Here is a 23,266-nt window from a genome sequence, read left to right on the forward strand (position 1 = left end):
GGGAGCCAGGCAATGGCAGTGCAAAGAGCACTCAAGTCATATCTTCCCTTTGTCCTAGGAAGCTGCGTCCTACTTGTAGTAGCTGTTTGAAGTACCCTACAATACTAGTTAATTTGAGGGACACTTGAGTAACTGATCAATGAGGAAATATGTATTCTTCCACCCTTTAAACACATTTCCTCGTGCTGAGCCCCACAGCATTTTTCTTAAGCCATCCCTAAATATACTCTGTCTGCCTTAGGTTTCAAACTGCTTCAGATCCCAGCCCTATACCACCTTCCCCAGCCCTCTTTCAAATTCAGATGTTGTGTTCTACCTTTGTAATGTTGGTCTACATTTGCAAACAAGTATATTTGTGATTGCATCCATGTTATCTTTCAGGCTTGGAAAGCACTGTCTATAAGTATCCATAAAACAACTCATTATACATGTTTGAATCCCTTCCTACAACTCCCTATTGTACCCACAAACCAGCCAACGGACACTTAGAAGCTCATTCTGCCCTGAGCACCTGCCATGAACATCCACATTTATTCATTGATTCCAAGACTCCCCCATTTGTTTGGATGCTCTTCAGGCCAAGCACTTGCTTTTTGTTCTTTCTTTGTAAGCACATAGCGCTCTGGGGAGCCATAGGAATACTTGTCACTTTCTTCCCTCTCCCTCTTTTTGTTCATCTTATGGGTCTAAATGGTAGACAAAATTGGAACAAATTTTCTTTGCGCATCTGTGCTATCTTCAATCTAGCAATGCTCCTTTGGGTGCTAGTGTTGTAGAAGTACTTCTAATAGCATTGTGAAGGCAATAGAGTGTGGTGTTAGCAAGTGCGATTGATACTGTCTCATGCCTTCTCTGTAAAAGTGTCATCTCGCTTCTGAGAATGAATTTTCATTGATATCTGAGTCAAAAATAGAAAAGATCCTGGATTTATTAATATAATCTCTTGACTGTTATTGGCAGAAGTTTGTTTTGAGAATGACTGAAAGTGAATAAATCCAAAATCCATCCAGTGTCACTATTTTTGGCTGAAAACAGAATATGAAGAATATTTAAAGACTGGGTGTCCAGAGAAAGTTTGAAGCCTTTTGATACCACTTTTTTTTCTTGCATATGCACAGGGTCACAAAGCAGAGGGCAAACAAGGAAAAGAAAGGAAAAGAAATAAACCAAGAAGGAGCAATGCAGTTTGCATTTCAAACCTCTTCTGTTGATCAGCAAATTGGCCCTGTGAGCCTTACAGAAAATCGCAGTACTGGCTTAAGATTTTAATGGGAAAACTCAGCCAAAACAACAAAGTACTAGAGGCACTACCAAAACAGGAATTTCTCATCTGCTGACCTGTTCACTGTGGTGTTCCTGTGGGACAGATGTATCTAAGGCTGTTTTTCTGTCAGCATTAGGACACTGTTTTCTGTCAGCATCCCTAAACTGGCTGAGACAGGGTCTCAAGTCCAGTGCATGGACCTGTAAACAGATTACGAGGCTTTCTGGAAGTTTCTGTGTATGATGCTGACTGTGTGGCAGGTGCAGGAACCTGTTTAATTGGCAAGAGAAAGCATTTTCAGGCAGCTCTAAAATTTGCCTAGGGAAATCTGGAGCACGACCAGATGGGATTAAGAAGCAGGTGATGGGGCCACTTCTGTTGGCAGGGTTTGTTCTTTTTGCCTTGCAGATATCTTCGTGCTGATTGCTTCGGTGCCAGTGGTTGCGGTTGGGAACCAGGGCAATGTTCTGGCCACATCTCTCAGAAGCCTCCGCTTCCTTCAGATCCTACGGATGCTCCGAATGGATAGGCGGGGAGGCACGTGGAAACTTTTAGGATCAGCCATTTGTGCACATAGCAAAGTAAGTGATGAACTCGCAGGGTTCCGATGGGGTTTTGGGGAGACATTAAAGAGAAAGAGAGAGGATGCACAAGTGCAGCACAGTCTTGGGACTATATCCAGTACTCCAAGCAATAGTTTTGTTCTTTCAACTCTATTCTCTCCTCCACTCTGAACCATTTCTGCCCTGTGTTTTATCCTTCTATACTCAACAGTGGTGCTGGGAAATGATGAAGAAGCATTCATTCCCACAGTCATTGCAACAAGAATTTTGCCATTAGCTGAATGAGAGCAGGGACATCCCTTTAATGCTGAAGTATGTTGAAATGTCTGACAGAAATACCTCTGTAGTTGCAACATATTTGTAGTGGCTTCTCATACTTGTCTGATCAACAGATGGAGCAGGACTCCAAAGGGATGAAAAGAGGCTGGTTAGCAGAAATGTGGTGTCACAGAGAGCCACTGGCATAATTTGTCTTTGGAAGCATGGGTCAGATGATACAAAGATGCACACACTGTGAACCCAGACAGACAGTATTTCTAAATTCATCTTCTCTGGTTCTAACTTGATGCTATACTCAGACACATCCTGTCTCGCACCAGACAGATACATTGTGTTCTGGTATTTTCACCAAACATTATTACAAGTTGAAAGCTATCTGCATAAAAATCCTCTAGATGAGATTTCTTATCTGCACAAGGTGCAGGAAAATTGCATATCTGTGCTCCGTGCTGCTTTTTCTTACCAGTGAATGACATTCCTGACATTTTAGGGGTTTTGAGGATTAAAATGCCAGCTGGCACAGCATAATTAGACTTTGCTGCTTAGTGGTGGCTGATAGGAATACCCACCTGGCTTCATTTCATACCAGCTTCTGCTTCTTCCCCATGTAAACTTGCTACAAGGCAGGTTGCACATAAACACTTATGTCAAAAGTGCTTCTCAGGAAGCTCAGATAATGGAAGAAGTCTTTGTGCCAGAGCCATTGCTTGGAATTTGTTTAAGGCTTTACTGGAGACATTAAAGAGGCAAGGTTAGCCAAGAAATATCCTTCTGTGGCTGCACATCAGGAATTACAGAATCACAGAATCTTATCTCAAGACTCAATTATGACATTCTCAGCTATAGTTTTATTTATTTTATTTATGTTATTTTTTATTTTATTTTTATTTTACTTATTTTATTTTAATTTTATTTCAATGCAGTTCTCAGAAAATGAAAGGAAGTGGAGCCCTGACTTTTACCCACTTTAGAAGACCTTCACCAAAAATGTTTCTGCTTTGTTTGGGAATTTAACTTGGGTCACTGTACCTTCCACCTCAGTGGGTTTAGCCACACACTCTACTTTAGTCAACTGTCTCTAAACTAAGGAAGCTCAGTTTTTTTTTTCACACCGATGATTTTCAAGGTCTGTTCTTACTGCATTAATTCATTGTGAAAACATAATTCATGGTGGACCCTGGTTCATCCTGCAGCCTTGGCTCTCTGGAAGTAGGGATTGGGCAGAGCTGCTATTTGCCTGCCAAAACTGACCAAACCTATGGGCAGCCAGAATGAGAAGAGTCATGTTCAGAGATAGAGCCCTGAAGCATCCTGCATCATGGGTGCAGCTAAGCCTGCAACCCAGCTTTATGCAGGACTCTAACGACAGATTGCTCCAGGCTGCTCCCAAGGAACATGCCATGTATGGGCTAATTCTTGTAAATCTCTGCATTATTTCCCAGTAAGTGCTGAGCTGGGTTGGCCATGGGCTGTGACCAAACAGCGGCAACAGCTCTGCTGTTATCAGCTTCATGCTTCCTCTCTCTTGGCATTTACTCTGCCTCAGTGGGTATTGAGGCTGTTTTCAGCCCCTCCATTCCCCATCTGTTTCTTTTGCAGGAGCTCATCACTGCTTGGTACATTGGGTTCCTGACGCTCATCCTATCCTCGTTTCTTGTTTATCTGGTTGAAAAAGATGTTCCTGAAAAGGATGCTAATGGGGTGGAGATGAAGGAAGAGTTTGAAACTTATGCAGATGCACTGTGGTGGGGGCTGGTAAGTGACTCCAAAAATACCTTATCTAAAAACTTCATATCCAAGAAGAGATAAAATATGTTAGGGATGCTAGGGATCACAGTAGTGCTACTCTGGGGTGAAGAGCATGTTACTGGTAGAATATTACGAGAGTATGGATGCCCCTACAACCAAGTAGCAGATCTTACAACACTGTTGATTTTCAGTCAGACAAAGGCCTTTAGGTGCTTAAACCTCCTTTGGAAATCAGTCTCTGCTGGTTTCTGGGAAACCACTCTTTTAGAGGGGTGCCTTTTGATGTATAACTGCACTGGTAGAACATATGCCTATGGGAAACTTAGCCCTAATGACAGCAGTAGCCTGCCTGTGACAACTGCATCACTCAGAAAATGGCAGAACCAGAGCTGGCCAATGGATGGTTCTGTTGGGATAGCAAAGTGCATCAATGGCTTGGCCAGTATTGATAGACACTCGAGGGAGTTTGGTCTATAAAGAGCCAGTGACTGAGGATGTCTCTGGATTCTGATGTGGGAAGTGGAAAAATATTTCTTGAAAGGATAACTCAACAATTCTCTTATGTCTCAACATGCATACCCCCAGAATTGATGAGGGTATGGCATTGGTTGTAGAATACTGAGCAAGAGGGATCTTTGATACATCTACTCTTGCCTCTTCTGATGAAAAGAGGAGTATTGGTTTGCACCACTGTTCATTTGATCACGAACTATTCCTGCCACCTGGTAGACAGAATTCATGTTGCTTTGCTACCAATAGTTAGGGGAATCCATAGCATGGTGTGACTAAGCTTCAGAAGTCTATTTTTTATTTGATGTAGTTCACTCATAAATGACAAGATCCTTCCACCCCATTATTAAGCAAAAGGTCCCAAGTGTTGCATAGAACACCTGAATATTTTCAAATCCTTTTATATCCATGACACATAGAATCATAGCATCATAGGATAGTTAGGATTGGAAAGGACCTCAAGATCATCTAGTTCCAACGTAAAGTCTCACTGGTGATAAAAGATACCCAGTTGGAAATAAGCAACTGTGTAGGAAAGGAGTAAGTTTTCACAATGTCATCTTTGCTTTAAGGACACTGGGACTTCAGAGAGAGGTAGTGCTGATTGGTTGTTAAAGCCCTGCAAGCGGTTAACTGGCAAGTCCCTTTCCTAAGTGTGCTCTCATAGTGGGCAGAAGACTCACTTTGCATGGAATGTCACATACATTTCCCTTTCGGCAAACACATCCTAGAGAGGCAGCTGCTCTAAGACTAATTCCATTCTCCCTATTGCAATACCTCTGGACTACGATACCATTAAAATAATTGGCTGGCCCATCATCAAGATCCTACGTGAGGAGGTTGCATGAGCACCCACAGAGCTAAATACACATTTCATGGGGACATTTAAAGCAGAGCTTTCAGCTTTGGTTTTCTGATGAGAAGTCCTGGTCATTCTGCCCACAGATCACCCTCGCTACGATTGGGTATGGCGACAAGACCCCCAAAACATGGGAGGGACGGCTGATTGCAGCTACTTTCTCTCTTATTGGAGTGTCTTTCTTTGCTCTTCCTGCAGTAAGTACCTTCCCCCTCCTCTGTTAGCCACAGCTCACTGCTGTACACTTGCAGAATGAAGGCAATCAAAACTGCCAGTGGGATCAAAATCCCTTGTTAAGAACTGATTCAGACTCTTGAGCTGGTCTAGAACAGTAAATCAAACTCCTTTCTTCCCAAATTTGCATGCAACCTATTTGGTATGAGATACATCAATACTCCTTGAACCTTGTGTGGGCACTGTCTGAAACAGTGCTACTTGGCACAGGATAAAAATGATCCAGCAAGTGAACAGCCTGGGCAGTCACAGGGCACTTTATGAGCCTGTACCCTGGCCCAGGTTAGTTTACTGGTACTGACACAGCTACACAAGATGTATTTTTAAAGGATTTGCGGCCTGTTGCTTTAAAAATTAAGGTTGAATCCACCTTACCCAGCTCTGAACACTTGCAAGTTAGAGACCTACATGTGAGCAATCATCACAGACCAGTGCCCATCCTTTATAACCAGTGCAGCTGTGCAAGTATTTCATGTCAGCTGGCTGGGGAAGTAATTCCTAGAGAAGGTCTCTGACACCACCATAGAAGTGCTATTTCTAGCCACTAAGATTAAAGGGGATTTAGACAGCAGATGACAGTACAGGTATTTTTGACCTAGCCATGTGATTCATCCTCTGGTTACTTAAGAAATGATCTCTAAATTGCTTTTGAAAGTATATTGCTTTCTTGTGTTACATGGACCAAATATTTGCTTTGTCTGCAAAGTCCTCAGGTAAGAGCAAGACAAGATCTGGGTGAGATGGGCTGAACAGCAACAGAAACCATGCCAAGTCCAGGTTTTAGGATATTTTTCTTTTACATCAAGACATGGAAAGCGTTTCACAGAAAATGGGAAGTCCCACACACCCAAATACAGAGTATGGCTAGCATAGCTCTTTTATCACACAAGCACAGGTTGTGTTTACCTGAGTGGAAAGTAATAGACCAGCTTCGTTTCTCCAGCTTGGAAAGCAGTAGACAAGAAACCTGTTGAGGACCTTAAGATGATACGATGTGGCCTGTGGTCCTTGAGAGGATCATGAGAGCTTCATGTCTTGTGAGTGGACCAATGGAAAGGTCATGCTGGACTGCGCAAAGCTTCCACGTAGCCATCTCCTTCTCCACCCACAGGCCTGTTTCGTCTCATAGGTAATCCAGTCTTTTCTGAGTAAGAAATACCTAAAATCTTGCACCCCTCTGTGCTTTCAGGGTATTTTGGGCTCAGGGCTGGCACTGAAGGTCCAGGAGCAGCATCGTCAAAAGCATTTTGAGAAAAGAAGAAAGCCAGCAGCTGAACTCATCCAGGTTTGAACCTACTTATCCCCTCCTTGATAACGTGTTTTGTATGAAGACTGCTGCATGATGTTAACAAGGGTGACCCCTTCCCACATTCTCATTTCCCATTGCAGGAGGTGAGAAGCTGTGTTTATAGAGGAGTTAGGGGCTTTTTTCACATTGAGCAAGATAATCCAGAGATCCTTGCAGTTTTTGAGGAGGGAATCTTTCAATTCTCAGAATACCTTTCAGAAGAACAGTGTCTATAGTGTCTTTAGTGCCTTTTCTTATTCACCAGCTTCTGGAAACCAACCAACTTCCGCATTAGCGCCACGAAATCACAGAAAACAAGCTGTCGAAAACATATTCTTCCCAGAATCCAGGTTTTGTCAGTTCCCTTGCAAGACTGCTTTTATGTGCAAACAAAGTTAAGTTGTTACTGATGTGAAACAGCAATAGAAATAACACAACAGAAAAGTGACTGTTTCAATCAAAGCAAATGATGTAAATAGTATGTGTGGTTTGTAAAACTTGGAACACATCCTGGATCTTCTGTTATGTCACTGGACTATCAGAGGATTTGATGGGAAGAGACTCCTTAGCTTACTTGGACATCAGTTATGGCCTTTGCTACCAATTCAGAAAATGAAGCTTAAAATTCCTAGTTCAGGGGATGACAAATTTGACAGGAGTTACTTGTAGTAAGTGTGGAACTCATCCTGATGGCAATGAAGTCAATGGAAGCATTTCCATAAAGGAACAGAGAAAGGTTCTGTGATATCAGATGGAAGCGTTGTTGTTCAGGACCGCGCAGGATCAAACCAGACCTCAGGAAAACAGGCTGAGTGGCGTATTATGCTATTCTCATTAAAACCACTTGTTAGCAAACAGAATGGGCTGCAGGGATGAGCTGTGAATTGAATTCACCTTTTAAATTAAAGCATCACCCCTTAGCAGGAGCTAATTTAGCTACAGTGGTTTTAGGTACGTGCTGAAATAATTTTGATTAGAGATGAATGCTGAAATAGAAAATTGCTTAGCAAACTTTCCCGTGAGGATACACTAGATAGTAAACTAGCTTAAGCCAGAAATAGTGGACAAATCCAGCAGTGATGGAAGCTCTTTTGGACACACCAGACAGAAGAATAAAACAAGTTTAGTCAAATGTAATGTATTGTTGATGTTGGTAGTTCTCTCCGTGTCCTGTTTCCATTAACAGCCCTCCCAGTGCCATAATCCAGTGTCATCATTTTTCCATACAGTGACACTCATTAAGTATGGCTGATGGGTAACTAACCTCTAGATAATCATTCAGGTGCATTGCTATGTTGTTTGAAGCTATCTGGCTGCTGTCAGCTTGGGGAATAGATTAACCTAAACCTAATTTCCTTTCCCTTGTAATTCAGGCTGCCTGGAGATACTATGCTACTAACCCCAACAGGATTGATCTAGTTGCTACCTGGAGGTTTTATGAATCAATTGTATCATTTCCATTTTTCAGGTAAGTGCATTGTCCAACCTCCCTATTTTCTGTGAAGTAAAAGGACAGGAAATATTGACTTCATATAGATCAGTCAGGCTTTTGTAGGTAACAGATCATTGCCAGCTAACTTCCTCACTGAGAATGAAAAACATGCTTTTGGATTCTGGATCCATTTCTTTTCCCTTCCCTTGGTGAGACATATTGGGGCACATGGATTACTCAATCAATGGTTCTCATGTTGGCATCAAACAGAGAAGGCTGCCTCAGCATCACCTTCCATTTGTAAGACTTAGGAGTTTATCACCCTGGAAATCTCATTTTCTCCCTCTGTAGTTTTGATCCTGATAAAGTTTTAGCCCTGGATTTCAGAGGTGCCTGTACTTCTCACACCATCTATGATGCAGTCATATGTTTTAAGTTATGGGCTATGCAGAAAAATCTTAGTTTTCCTTCTTTACCTCAACAGGCCTGAGAATTTTGCTGTTCACAGAGGTGCCCATGGCATGTGAACATAAATTGATGCTTGATAAAGGCTTCTCTTTTGGCAATACCAAGGGGATAATTCAGTGGAGGACAGCCAAAGCGTGTTTAAAACTGTCTCCCACTGAAGCTATTCACTGAAGGTTCACAAGAAAATTTTTCTGGGGAGTTGGGTTCATGGTTTTATTTTAATCACCACTTCTGAGTTCAGTGAAAAACATTCCATACCTAAATACATTCAGACTAATGGATGCTCATATGTCTATGGATATGAGGCTGCCTGATCCTCATTTTTCTTGTCTTTCAAAGAGGTCCTTTCCTCACTTTGAGGTCTTAACATGCTAAAATGTTTGCCCTATGAAACCAAGACTTTTAGCTATAGAATCATAGAATAGTTAGGGTTGGAAAGGAACTTAAGATCATCCAGTTCCAACCCCCCTGCAATGGGCAGGGATACCTCACACTAAACCATATCACCCAAGGCTTCATCCAACCTGGCCTTGAACACTGCCAGGGATGGAGCATTCACATCTTTCTTGGGCAACCCATTCCAGTACCTCACCACCCTAACAGTAAATAATTTCTTCCTTATATCCAATCTAAACCTCTGCTGTTTAAGTTTCAACCCGTTACCCCTTGTTCTGTCACTACAGTCCCTAATGAATAGTCCCTCCCCAGCATCCCTGTAGGCCCCCTTCAGATACTGGAAGGCTGCTATGAGGTCTCCATGCAGCCTTCTCTTCTGCAGGCTGAACAGCCCCAACTTTCTCAGCCTGTCTTTATACGGGAGGTGCTCCAGTCCCCTGATCATCAGCTGCTAGTAGCGGGCATTACTTATCCAAGTTTATGCGTAAACTTTCATTCTGGAGCTGCTGTTATGCCTCATTCTGGGAAAAAAATATACCCTTAAACTACTGCTCAGCTCAGAGGACTCACATATAGGTTGTGCTCAAGGAGCTAATTAATATTGCAACTGCAGCTGATGCTCAAAATTGACTTGCAGAAACATTTCAGGCTCCTGCCTTCACAAAGGGCAAATTAGAAATGCTAAGTCTTTCTTTGTTATATTCACAATATACTTCTTTAGGACTGATTTCACATATGTCAAAAAGGAAAACTCAAGAAAACAACACCACAAATGTTTGAGTCTTAGTGTATTTCCCTTTTTTTTATTCCTTCTCACTCTCTATGTAGTCACAAATTCTCCATTACAGAGTCATTTCTAGAGGGTTTCTTGACCTGAGGCTTTGTTCAGAGAATAATTCTCAGGCTTGCCTGCAGTCTAGGCTCCTTACTGTGATTTCAAGCTTGTTTGTTGTATGGAGGTTCTTCTGTGATTCAAATGAGACCTGAAATTTAAGAGGTGCTTTACAAATAAGGTCCTGGGAGAGAGGGTAATGGAGTTCATTTCTCACCAAAGACTGGATTTCCAGACTGAACAGCATAGATTGGTTTCAGGAACCTATATCGCTTTCTTTGCTTTATGGCTAGTTGAAAATGCAGCTTTTATTCTGCTATCACAGAACAAAAGAGGTATAAACTATTAGTAAGAGATTTGCAATTTATGTTTTAAGAATTTGCTGAATTTATTATGTAATTCTTCTCTCCTTGTTTTCTTGTAATGCTTCCTCTCTTCTATAAAAGGAAAGAGCAATTGGATGGCACTGCCAGGTATGTAGCTGCCATTATTATAGCCTTGTTTGAATACAGTTGTTGGAGGATGCAGGTTAAATGGTTCTTTGTGGATTCATGAGCTGTTAACCAAAACATGCTACTAACACTACAGGTAGCCATTAAAAATGATTAACCAATCCATATCCTAATTGCTTGCTTTTTTTCCCCAGTTTAACAACACAGCTAAAATACTAATCATTTAAATGCAGTGTTGCTTGCTGATTGTCTGTAAACAGCTTTATTGTTTGTTATGATTAATCATAGTCTATATTTCTCCTGATCCATGTCAGAAAACCAGGATTTAGCATCCAGATTCTTCTGGGATGACTTTAAAGTTCTGCTTCATGTTATTGCTTAACAGTCCTGTACAGAACAATGTTGCCATGTAAGGGATCAAGTCTGTCTCAGTTCACCATGTGCAAAGATTTCTGGACGATAAATGCAAAGATGGATGGCTAATGGATGAGCAGCATAGCCAATCTCTCTGGCAGTACTAGAAAAGATACATTAGATTTGAGGCCTTGGTCCCACCCGTGCTGAAACAGGTGGTAGTTCCCAGTTGCTTTGGGAGAGTTTGCAAGCAGAGAGAATGAAGGAATCATCAATCCTAATACCAGTCAGTCACTGAAGACTACAGCAGAGCAGTCATTGCCAGTCAGCCTGCAAGGTCTCAGATGGAAACGGTATATTTATAACCCCCTCCAGCTAAGTTGCAGGTGGAAAAGCACATAAAATAATTCAACTTCTAAGCTGAAAACATGAAATGCTCAATGCTAAACTGCTATCAATGGATCATCCACAATGAAAGTCAGTAACAATTAAAAGGATGAATAGTTCCTCAGACCTGTGCTTAAGCTATTTCTATTTGCATCCCCATTTGCAGCACAGAGAACATAAGCAAAAACTGCAGCAAAACTTGAAAGATGTTATTAGACAAGTCTGGGTTTCAGACCCTGTCCTGAAACATTGCTTTTAAACATTTAATGCAACACATGACAGCTTCAGTAAAGGAAGTGGGGGGGGGGGGGAAATTCACACTTGCAGTTCTGCTATGAATGTTTGGGGTTCAGACCTCCTTTAACAGAGAAGAAAAACCTAGCCCAAGTTTTCTTACTATACAAGCAAGTGCTGTAGTGCTGCACTATTTGGAAAAGATATCTATCTTCCCCCTCCTGTCACCATCATCATGAGCTAACATGCTCCTCTTCAAAGACTGCCTATGGGAGTTACCTAGTTTGTGAACTCCTATGAATCCTGAGTACTGCACATCCATGACACTGCTAAGGCTAAGCAGTCATGAGGAAGCTCAGTTGTATTAACGTAAGTGTCTGGAGATTTTAGCCATCTCCAGTTTGGCAGCAGTTGAATTTTGGCTTTTAATATGTAGGAGAAAGCTTTGGAGCTGAAATCCTTTTTGAGTATGTAACTCCATACATTAAGCCAAAACATGTTCTGACTCAGATGCAGCAGCAGATTAAAAATAGGCAAGTGAATGATTGCTGCAGTTTGCTGTTGGTCACAGACTCACTAGAGAAGCTCCTGCACCTACAGTGGCAGAACAGCTTGTGGAATAGCTTCTGAGTTAATGTATCTTTAAGGTCAGTAGAAGAAGTCACTTTATGTTGACGCACTGGATTAAAAATGGAAAAGAATGACTCACAGCTCAAAATCTCTAAAACTGTAATCCCAAGGCCCCTTTTTCTAGCGGGATAGATCTTGATTTTATGTTGTGACATATATAATAACCTTCAGCAAAATAATCAGTAAACCTGAATTGGAGCTTTCCTGTTAGCAGGAATGTGTTTGTGGAAGTAAGCAGTCAATTAAAAGGCTTGGAAACACTCCAGGTAAACAGATGATGGTACTTGTGGGAGCATCCACTGACTTCAGTAGACATGGGACTCAGCCATAAAATCTGGTTGTTTTGACAGTACCACCTCCCATCTTTCATAAAACTCTTATTTACAGACCAGATAATTAAAAAAAAATCATCTTCCTCCTACAGTGATTTAGTATGGAAAATATTACTCATACTTCATTGCAGTTTGTGTTTAAGGCTCTATTGAAATAAATGAGCAATAAGGGAACACAGTCCTATTGGAGAGAATAGCCCATGAGTGCACTCAGTCTCCAGGTTTTTGCATCAGTTAAGTACTTAATGGGAGAGCTGTAGTAATAAAGAGTTTTGTCTGAATAGTGATTGATAAAGGAGAAGAATTGGTCCAAAGCTTGCCCAGAAGAGTCAGAAAAGTTAACTGGTTAATAAACTAAAATAATGCCTTCCTGTGTGAAAATTTGAGGATGGGTGGGACTTTCAGCAGCAGGGTTTCTATTCAGTGATGTGAAAGCTCTTTAGGACCTCCACAATAATGGAGCTGAACTCCCATGAGAAGTCCTTCTAGGATCAATCCTTGGAAGCAGGAGTTGGCACCATGACAAAGTCACAGCTAGACACAGCTTCTTGTTGTTCTTAGACTATTCGGGAAAAACACATGGGAGACAACAGAGTGGAAGAGTCCATTTCAGAAGCTGGATCACAAGGCAAGTCTGCTGGGAAGGACTTGTGATTGTAGAACACTAATTAAAGTTTGGCAGCAGCCCAAGGCTTTATTGAAGCTCCCTTTAAACTAAAGCTGTGAAGATGTGAGATATGATGAAAAGCACATTGGACTACCCTTCAGCTAAACAGTAGGCTGGGTTCTGTAGACAGTGAAGTCGAACATCTGATGCTGCTCTCTTAAGAGTAGCATTTTCCCTACATGCTCTCTATAGTCCCCAAAACCAGGAAGAACTGGGGTTATGTTATTCACTGCTCACTGGTGAGGAGTTGACTGACTTCATGCCAGAGATGCCACTGCCTTGTTTTTCCTTAATCAGTGCCGTAAACTAGCACCCCATGAAATCTAGTCCTTCCTATTATGCGAGTATGAAAGAGTGCAAATAACGTAGTGCATTTCTGTATTGCCAGTAGTAACAGCATAATGAAAATAAAATCATACTTTTAAAGGTGGAAAATTTTGCTGTCAAAATTTATTCTTAATACATCTGCCCAAAACAGGAAGGAGTGAAAAAAAGCCACTCTGATCTACACACTACATTAACTACAAATGAAAGGCTGTTCCCATTCTTTTTTCATAGAGCTTTTCATGGGTAATCATTAACGTCTCATCTTAATGACTTTTCTTCACTTTACAGTAATGTCATGTTTAGTAGGGAGTCATTCTTTGGATCAAGCCTCACAAGAAAACTTAGGTATATACATTCAAGTAACAATCAAGCTTTACTCTTTTCATATTTCTTGCATGCCATTCTCTGCCTGCACTTTCTGTTTTTACTACAGTAGTTCATCTAACCACCATAAAAAGGGCAATAAGACTGGAAAGTTATTTAAGCATAAAAATAAAGTTGCATGACCTTGCAGATAGTTCATTGTTCTGCTGTTCAGAAAACATGGTTATAATCTTGGCTCTGCCAATGATCTGCTTAGAAACAAGTGCTTTTCTCTGTTTCCATAGAATGAGAATGATACTAACCTACTCTGCAAATAATTTAGAAATTTACTGTAAGAAAAATATACTATAAGATCTAAATAACATTCCTTATGCAGTCCCAACCCTGCCAACACAAATTCATGCAAGTTACTTTGCATCTGAGTTCAGTAGAACAACATCTCCGCATGTGTATTTGCAGGTTCTGGTTCAGCAAATGGAAAACAAGTGGATGCTTTTGATCATCTGAATAAAGTTAGTGACATGTTTACATATCTTGCTGAACTGCGACCTAAGATGTGGGGCAAGAATTTTATCTTCCTGCAAAGAGACACAGAAATAATTTGTAGTGTTTCAGGAATCTGAAAGACATATCATCAGAAATAATATTTTGACTAAACTGTCAAGCATTTTATTCTATTCCACACAAACATCTTGCTATCATTCAACTCCAGCTCTTTGTTCTCATTCCCACTTCATTTCACAACCATGAAATCATTGACACACAACTCAGCTTTCCTAGCTGAAGCTCTTTAGCTTTTGGAGACCTGCTAGTGAAACACTCCATTTTTTTCATTGCATGATTTGCCATGCAAAATATTCAACATATACTGATTTTGCAGTTTGTTTTACTGGTTAATACATGGAGATATGGTCACTGCAAAGTAAAGAGTGAGACAACATCCATGATGGCTACATCCATTGAAGAAAAATATCCATCCTGTTTTCACAAGGAATCAAACTTGGATCATTCTCCCCATGGATTTATGTGACATTGCTTATTTTTACCCATTTCAAATCATTCTAGAAAGTGTGGATGAGAAGAGGCGCTAAGCAAAGTGTGCGTAAGGGTTCTTTCTCTTTCTGAAGGGCGTCAAAGTTAAGCCCAAGTTAGGATTTGTGTTAATGTTTCTGGGCAAATAATCTGGATGGTAGGTGAGTTTGGATTTAGAGTCATGCCTGTTCTTAAATGCCAATGATGATATACACCACCAAAGAGGGTCAAAATTGCTTGGCTGAAAAGGGATATTTCATCCTCAGACATTAGAAGCATGCAAATTAAGACCTCAAGATTCAGGGTGCAAAGTAACTTTAAATAAAGACATTAGTTGTCAAGAAGTTGTACTCAAATATTTTGAGATATTTTTGTGAGATCCTTTCTATAGCAAAGAATGTTAATTGGTAAAAGGGAAAGCCAATTGGCCACTGTTCGGAAGTACTTTGGAAGTGTAGAATGTTGTTTCGTTTATATTAAGAAAACTATGGACTTTCTGAGATCAGTTGAATGTGATAATGTACTAAAATATTGGATTAAGTATGACTGCCTTTTGCTTCCAGTTCCTTGAGACCAACTAAATGTAGTGATTAGCTAAACTGTGAACAATATGGAAACATTTCTTGATTTCTATTAGTCTGTGTTAGGTGAGAATGGTAAATACATGGAAGAGGGCTGTGTTTGATTCACTGTTAGCATTAATTCATTGTTTTTCTTCTCATACATGTGCCATTTGTTTATGAAACTCCAAGACTAGGCAAAGCACAGAGTGGAGAGTATCTGACTTGCATGATGGGATGTAACTGCATTATTTCCTTGCATGACTGTTTCTGGAAAAGTATTTCTAGTTCAGTGGTTCCCACTCTTTATTCTGAGGAAGAGAAATGCATCTGCTGCAGAAGCCAGACATGTTTTGTATATCCAGCCATCAAATTCATCTCTCAGATGGTCCAAAATAATTCCCACTGTTCTTGGAGAGCAAGAATCTGAGAGCTGAGTTTTTCTTCAGGTAAGAAGCTTCCAAGCCAAACTGTCTGCACTGCTTCTGCCTTCCTCCTTTTATGGAGATCTGTATCTACCACAGAGTTGAGGAGTTCTCATTCTGGGACTCCAAAGATAAAGGTTTGGGGAATATTTTTATTCCATCCAAGGGAGGGGATGCAATAGCATGCAAGACAAGCAACAGCAACAGCAACATATCCAAGCTAGTCAGAGAAACTACCCCGCACTTTTATCAGCCTGTTTGGGACTAATTTGAATCCCCAGTTTCTGGAACTGCACTGGAAGTTGGGATTCACATTTATTGAATGTAAGGAAGCCAAATAAAGTCAAACCACTGTCCCAACAGGAGAAAGATTAGCTAATATCAGTAGGAGGAACCTGAAAGACAAGCAGCAGTACATGACCCTGTGGGTGGGAACCACTGTCCTAGCCATTCTCATGAAGGATGATGTGATCTGAGCATGTTTCATACTCTGAGACCGAGCCATGAGCATGCTGTTTTAATGAAGGAGATTGTGTCATTAGAACAAACGTTTCCTAAGTTGTTTCTTTTAAACAGCACAATGAAAACAAAAACCCCAGCAGACCCAGATTTCATCCCTTGGAAATGAGATTAAAGTCCATTTTCTTTTTCTGATGACAGCTAGTCATTACCTGGAACGAAGCTTGGGTTTTGTTTTGGGTTTTTTTCTGTATACAATATATTGATGTATTTTTTCATGTAAAGCTGATGAATTGTTTTCTGATGATTCCACTGCTCTGGCTGCCTGGATATGAACACAATTATCTGTATTTGTTGCATAAACATACTGTTATGAATCTGAATGTTACTTTAAGGGTTAATCATCAGGATCAATTAATGAGGAAGGCTTCAGCTCAGATAGATAGCTTTAACTTACACTAATGACTTCTCATCTAGATCTTTCTCTAGTCAATAACAAGGGATATGCTTCTCCCAAATGTAAAGTCATCCCAAAGTGAAATAGAGCTGAACTGTACTGTAGGTCTCTAACTTCCCACTGATTAGAGAAAGAAGTCAAAAGGTTAACCTTAGGCAGGACATTTAATTTTTTAAGCAGTTTATGACAGATCAGAGGAGTGCTATTAAACCTAGGATGCTTGAGCCACAGTCTCAGGACAACAATTTGTTCCTAAACTGGCACTTATCAACAAGGAAAGCTGAGAAATCCCCTAGAAAGAGAATTTGGGAAGCTTTTGATTGATATTATCTGCCTTAAACTCCTTCCCTCCAAAAGCAATCATAAATGAGTGTGCCTACATATTCAGTGGGAAAATATCACTGCAAATAAGTAGCTTTTTGTGCTGAATGCAGAGGAATATTTTGATCTGTTTTGATCTATAAGTAGGATATGAAATCATGATCATTCCTATTCTTGTATAACACCATGGCGGAGATTTCTTCATGCATTGCCTATATTTCTGTCCTACACTGAAACAAAAATGATCCTCAGGAGTAATGTTTTGGATAATTTACATCATCCACTGAGCCTTTTCCTGTTGGTCTGATCCCTATAGAGCCTTTCAATGTACTTTGTGCCTCCTTGTCTTCTGGTAAAGAAAGCAGTTATTACAGGAGTTTTAAGGGGCAAATTTGACAGATCAGGGTATGCATTTTGAAGGACTATGAGAGTTTCTGGAAAGAGAGTCGGAGGCCATACATAATGAGAACTATCTCCTAACACAGTAGTAAACTGCTTTTTAAAAGCAATAGCAATCTTCTGTCACACTTATTTTTCTGCTTCTTTATCTTTCAGGTTCTCCGCCTTAAACATATTCTTCTTTTGAGAACTTTTCTGTGTTCTGTAGTGTTACACCCGATACATTACTCAAAGCCAATGCATACTATGTGATCACAACTTGTCTTTGAGGAAATCATCTGAAGCTTCCTTCTAGATTTCATCCTCCTTGTCCTGGAAGTTGTTTCCAGAAACTCTTCATCCAAGATGTCCAGTCTTGAAATCCTGCAGAATGGGTAGACTATAGTCTCCCCTTTCATTTGAGTCATTGACAACCTATTGATACCCCCACCAGGAAAAGCTGATCTTCACAAGCCTGCCATACATACAATTTAGACCTAAAGAAAAATGACTTCATTTTGTTATCACTGATTAGATCTACTTATCCAAAAATTGCTTCAATTCTTTCCTTCTTGTAGCTTATTTTACCACCATGCCAAGCATGCTTAATTGCTCTTTCTTTTCTTCACATTGAAGAATTCATAAGCTCAGTCTCTCCAACATCTTCATACCCATCAGTTTATATTTCCTGGCTGACACTGTTATCATTCAGCAGGACGTTTGGTGCACATCCTTTTCAGTGATGTGCTATGCTTCCAGACTCTTCTTGACCATCCTTCTTGAAATTAATTCCTCCTTCAAACTTTGATTTTATTACTAGTGAGACACAATAATTTATTTTCCCTATCTATTTTCCCAAAATAAAACCACACAAAAGTCAGTCAGTTGACATTCACTTCCTCAGCTTTATTTTTCATGCCCTTTTGAAACTTTCTCAGTAGCTGTCATCTTCTCCTGTGTATATATTTCCTATATATATGGTAGATGAGTATCTGAAGAATCCAGATATCACAGAAATGCCACATTTGGAGTATTTTGGAGTATCAATCAGGTCAAGATCCCAACCTAAAAGCAAGTACTGTGGAAGTTATGTTTAAAGTAAGTTTTCAAGACTGAACATGAGACTGCCATGCACATTCTGTGGTGGTTAATTTGCTACAGATGTCAACATGTAACATCTCCTATTTTATACAAAGGAGGATGTAATCCCTGATTTTTGCTCTGCACATTTGTCTGTGTTTTGTATATCTTCTCCCAGTGCCATGAATTCCTCAGGATATAACACAAAGTCTGAGTAATCTTAATATCATCCACTTAGGCTATTCTAATTCTTCAAATCCATGCTTTTATCTTCTGAAAATGTATTAGGATTTGTTGTGTCTCCTTACTTACACAAGTCCTTCTTAGTTGTTACTTCCATACTTGCACACACATAGGCAATGACAGGGCAAGTGCCTGAATTTACTAGGCTATAGAAACTGTATTTACAAGTATTGTTGTGTTGTCAACAAGAAAATTCAGAAGGCCTGAAAAAACCTTTTACACAAAGGTTTAGTGCTTCCATCTTCTATGACAAGTAAGCCCATATTTCATTACCTCCTGTGTCAAAGAAACATTAATTGGAAACAGATAGTAGAGGGCCCCAGTAATTCATATTAAAAAGAAACCAAACAACTAAACAGAAGCCCCTGCAACAGCTGTGGTGTTCAATGCTCAGATCAGCTAGGAATTTTGTATGTGGACAACTGCAGTATTCCTACCAGAGTCAGCACTCCTATGAAAGCTGTGATGTGTCTTTAAATCTCACCTTTATCATTCTAAAAGGAATGTCCTACAAACTTCCATTGTGGTGGGATACTGCAACAGACAGAACTCTGAGATACAAACAGATGCTTCTCTCAAAGAGGTGTACCAGTGACATCAGAGATTATAGAACTCAAAAATAATCCATCTGATCACGATAACTCCTTAATAGGAGGATAGATAGTTCTGTGAGTGAGACCCTTCACTTGCAAAGTCTGCACACAAGTCTCCATCTATCTTTACTCACTGTGTCCTTGCACAGTGCACCCTCCTTATGCTTGCCTCTCCTGCCAGCAAGTTTAGTGGCTTCAGCCAAGTGTGCTGCACAGATACCTCTGCCTACCTATGAAACCTTGTTCCTGGTCACCACTGCTCTTTGTCCTTCAGCTCTGCTCCCATCTGTGGCTCTCAGAAACCTGCTAGCTGTGATGGCTTCTTCCCTCCCACCCTTCCACCTGCTTGACCTGTGTCCCTCACAGAGCTCCCCCTTGGCCATGTGTGCTCAATTCACCTCTCCCCATAGCTGTCCCACATTGCAGTGTCCAGGAATGGGCTAAAAGGCAGGCTTTCTTCCCATGGCATAGCCCCATCTGTCACCTACAAAGTCTTCAGACCATATATAAGCTGAGCTACTTGATGGCAAATTCCTTTTGTGTTGCTCTTTCCTTTGGTGTTAGTAATTGCCTTTAAGTCTGTTACAGTAGCTAGGCTGTCAGAAGGGTTATTAATGCAGGTAGATGTGGCAGGTAGATTAAATTCTAGCTACATGTTGTCACTGAAGGACAAATGTCTTTGGTCAGTGTATCTGTAAGAGGACAGTGCAAGGAATCACCAGAGGAACAAAATATGCTGGTTTATTGTTATAGGTCATTTCAACTTCTATATAGTGAGAGATGGCTGAAAGTGAACGGTGAAGAGAACGGGGTAGTCTGCCCTACTATGTACCTAGTTATTGCTTGGCAATGACTTTACAATATTTTGTTGATAGTTTATTTAGTTCACAGCACATCTGACTATTTCATTCCTGGTTATACACAACTCTCCTATGAAGACAGGCTGAATACAGCTGGGGTTCTGACTCTGGAGAAGAGAAGGCTCTGGGAAGACCTAAGAGCAGCCTTCCAGTATCTAAAGGGGCTTACAAGAAAGCTGGAAAGGAACTTTTTACAAGGGCATGTAGGTATAGGACAAGGGGAAATGTCTTTAAACTGAAACAGGGGAGATTTAGATTAGATATAAGGAAGAAATTCCCTACTGTGAGGGTAGTGAGGCACTGGCACAGGTTGCCCAGAGCAGCTGTGGCTGCCCCATCCCTGGTAATGCTCAAGGCCAGGTTGGATGGGGCTTGGAGCAACCTGGTCTAGTGGAAGGTGTCCCAAACCATTCTATGCTTCTGTGAGTTATTAATTTAATAGCCTCCAATAGACTCAGTACTTAGAGAAAGCTCTGAACAGGGAAACTAAACATCCTTATAAATAGATAATAAAACTGCCTAAGTAGCGGTGTTTTCCATCTTAATAATTAATGTGCAGACTTACTACAGGAGCTGAAGCACTGATACATTACCTGGAGAGAATAGCAAAGACCCTCTGGTAACATTTTCAACATTGATACAAAAAATGCTCAAAAAAAGCAGTTAAATATCTATGGAGCTTAACCATTGCTTGCAAAGACATTCATGTATTATGGTAGCCCCAGCAGTGTCCTTGTGTACAAAACATTTATTTAGCCCGTTATAAACTTAAAGAATCATGAAAACGAGTTAAAAGTGTACAAAGGAGGAAAATGATTACTTTTGCTTATTTTGTAGCCAAAAGCTGGGTCTCTTGGATCGGGTTCGTGGTACCAATACTAAAGGAAAGCTATTTACCCCTCTGAATGTAGATGCCATTGAAGAAAGTCCTTCAAAAGAGCCTAAGAATGTTGTCTTGAATAATAAGGAGCGTTTTCGCACTGCATTCCGAATGAAAGCGTACGCTTTTTGGCAAAGCTCAGAAGGTAGCCCATCTGTGTTGATTTCTTTCTATCCATCCCCTACTCTTCCCATTTTACTTTGTTCCTCTGCGTCTTCTGTTAAAGGTTTGTGACTTTCTGGGCCAAGCATGGCTGTTCCCTGGTATTACATGGCACATTTGGGAATGGCCCAGGAAATGAATGCTGTAGCTCAGGCAACATGGTGCTTGAAACAAGACAATGGCCCTCCATAAAAACAGTAATTGATATGTGATAAAGCTGGTGAGGGAATCAACATATTTGACCTAGAAAAAGAGGTCTCACTGGGAAGTGAATCTATATCACCCAAAAAAGGCACATGCCTTGTCAGCAGGGATGCTATGTTAAGGTAGCTCCCTCCTAGACTGCATCCAGCCCTGCATTTGCCTGGGTCCAGACATCTCAAATATCTCCACACAGCAATCTCTTAAAACCTTGTTTTATAGAGGACTGTTTCCCTCCCATTCTCCCTACAACTGCTGCCTCTCAGCAGATTTCCAGTGGGTGTCCATGCAATGTTATAGGACATTTTTTTCTCTCAGCTTCCTTGAGCACACATTTTCCTCTTCTTGCCTACTAAAAGGTCTCCAAATAAGTTTCTCCTTTATTGTGCCAGCACATCAATGCATACTGAGCATAATACCATGGATGTAGTCTGGGTGTCTACACTGGAAACTTGATTATTCTCTTCCATGAAGGTACATGAGATCCAAGCAGTGCATGTGAGAGGAAAACTTGGCCTGTAGCTTCTACATCTGTTTTAGCTTTATCTAACATAATTTTGGCAAAAATGTCTCATTCTGAAATCTTATAAAAGTGAGAACTTTTAAATCCATTGGAAAGGAAGAGAAGTGTTTCTGAAACGCTGCAATCTGAGAAGAGATCCCTCAAACTATGTCCCACCAGAATTATTAAAATGCTTTTAAGAGCTGACCAGAGAAAGAGGAACCTGCAAGAGATGTTCCTTTACTAAATTCCACTTATTTTATACAGTGCTTTAGCAGGCATACTTCCCTCTAAATATTGCATGGTCAGATGTTCACAGAGCTGTTTTTTGACCTGCTTTTCAGATGCAGGAACAGGTGAACCCATGGCAGAAGAGAGAGGCGACGGTAGCGACTTCCTTATGGAAGATATGATTCCCACATTCAAGACAGCCATCCGAGCTGTCAGGTAAATGTCTTTAATGCTGCTCAATGCTTTGCTTTGAGTTTGTGGGCTTATGCTATAGGACACCACATTGCTATGTTGTTACATGTTGATTCAATACTACTGTTCTTACTTTTATAAAATGCAATAGATTAGATACTTCTCATTGTTTAGATAATTCCAGATATACTGAAAAGTACAAGAAAGACCCTTTTTAAAGTCCTTTTTGAAAATACCCAGAGAGGGAAACACGTTTCAGTGCCATTTTTGCAAGATACTCTATAAATATTTTTATTATAAAATAAAATCCTTTACATTTCCTCATTAAAATATGCTGTAAATACAGAATCTTGCTCAATTTAGCGACTATCGTGTTAATGTAAAACTGGAATTTTAGCACAACAATAAACTCGGAGCTGACTCAACTCTTCTTTATTCACAGTTGTACGAGCGTGCAATATAGTTTTCAGCTGTCATCTTTTAATAGATGCTGAGGTCTCCATTTAAGCAGTTTTCAGCTTGTGACATGTGTCACCTCTATTTTCATATCACAGGAGATATCCCCTATGGTTAGAAAACTCCTAGTAAGGCTTGATAATGCGTTTAGCACATCAAGCACATAGAATTCATTCATTGATGCTCTGTTACTTCTCAGTAGTTTTTTACTTTCTTCCCTTGAAAATGCCCCCATAGGAAAATACTCTGCTTTCACTGCACTTGCTTTTTATTCCAGACGTTGTTGAGTTTTGGGCCAGGAAGTTACTACCTTCCAGGTGAGATACTGCAAGTCTGGAGTGCTCCAAAATTATCTTCTTAGAAAAACTTCAAGGAAGATGGTTATAAGCATATAACCATATGCCTATATATGTATATAGCCATAGTATATATTCTCCTGGTTCTTTTCCAGCTGGGTGCAGGAGAACCAGTTATTGAGAATTCCAAGTTTTCTCCTGCCTGCTGAAATCCAGGCTTTGCTCATGTTATCCATGACTGCTTCCCTCCCGACAGAAGTCCCTTCATCCCGACTTCCTCCATAGTTTTTCTTTCTTTCCCTGCTACCTGCTTGCTTTAAAACATAGACTATACATCTGTCCTGTTTTCCAGCCCTA

The 23,266-nt window shown here is 40.4% G+C and overlaps 1 protein-coding gene across 1 annotated transcript in view; it reads left to right on the top strand.

The window, feature by feature from the left end:
• KCNQ3 (potassium voltage-gated channel subfamily Q member 3) overlaps window positions 1-23,266 on the top strand; it is a 189,660-nt gene that overhangs the window by 160,394 nt on the left and 6,000 nt on the right. Inside the window, exons 4-11 of the mRNA XM_034063092.1 lie at window positions 1,673-1,845; window positions 3,706-3,861; window positions 5,311-5,421; window positions 6,648-6,743; window positions 8,120-8,214; window positions 10,321-10,347; window positions 20,827-21,014; window positions 22,079-22,181. Coding sequence (XP_033918983.1) covers window positions 1,673-1,845; window positions 3,706-3,861; window positions 5,311-5,421; window positions 6,648-6,743; window positions 8,120-8,214; window positions 10,321-10,347; window positions 20,827-21,014; window positions 22,079-22,181 — 949 coding nt within the window. The remainder of the gene's footprint in view (window positions 1-1,672; window positions 1,846-3,705; window positions 3,862-5,310; window positions 5,422-6,647; window positions 6,744-8,119; window positions 8,215-10,320; window positions 10,348-20,826; window positions 21,015-22,078; window positions 22,182-23,266) is intronic.

The sequence above is a fragment of the Melopsittacus undulatus genome, chromosome 1 (assembly GCF_012275295.1).
Source record: "Melopsittacus undulatus isolate bMelUnd1 chromosome 1, bMelUnd1.mat.Z, whole genome shotgun sequence".
NCBI classification, from domain to species: domain Eukaryota; kingdom Metazoa; phylum Chordata; class Aves; order Psittaciformes; family Psittaculidae; genus Melopsittacus; species Melopsittacus undulatus.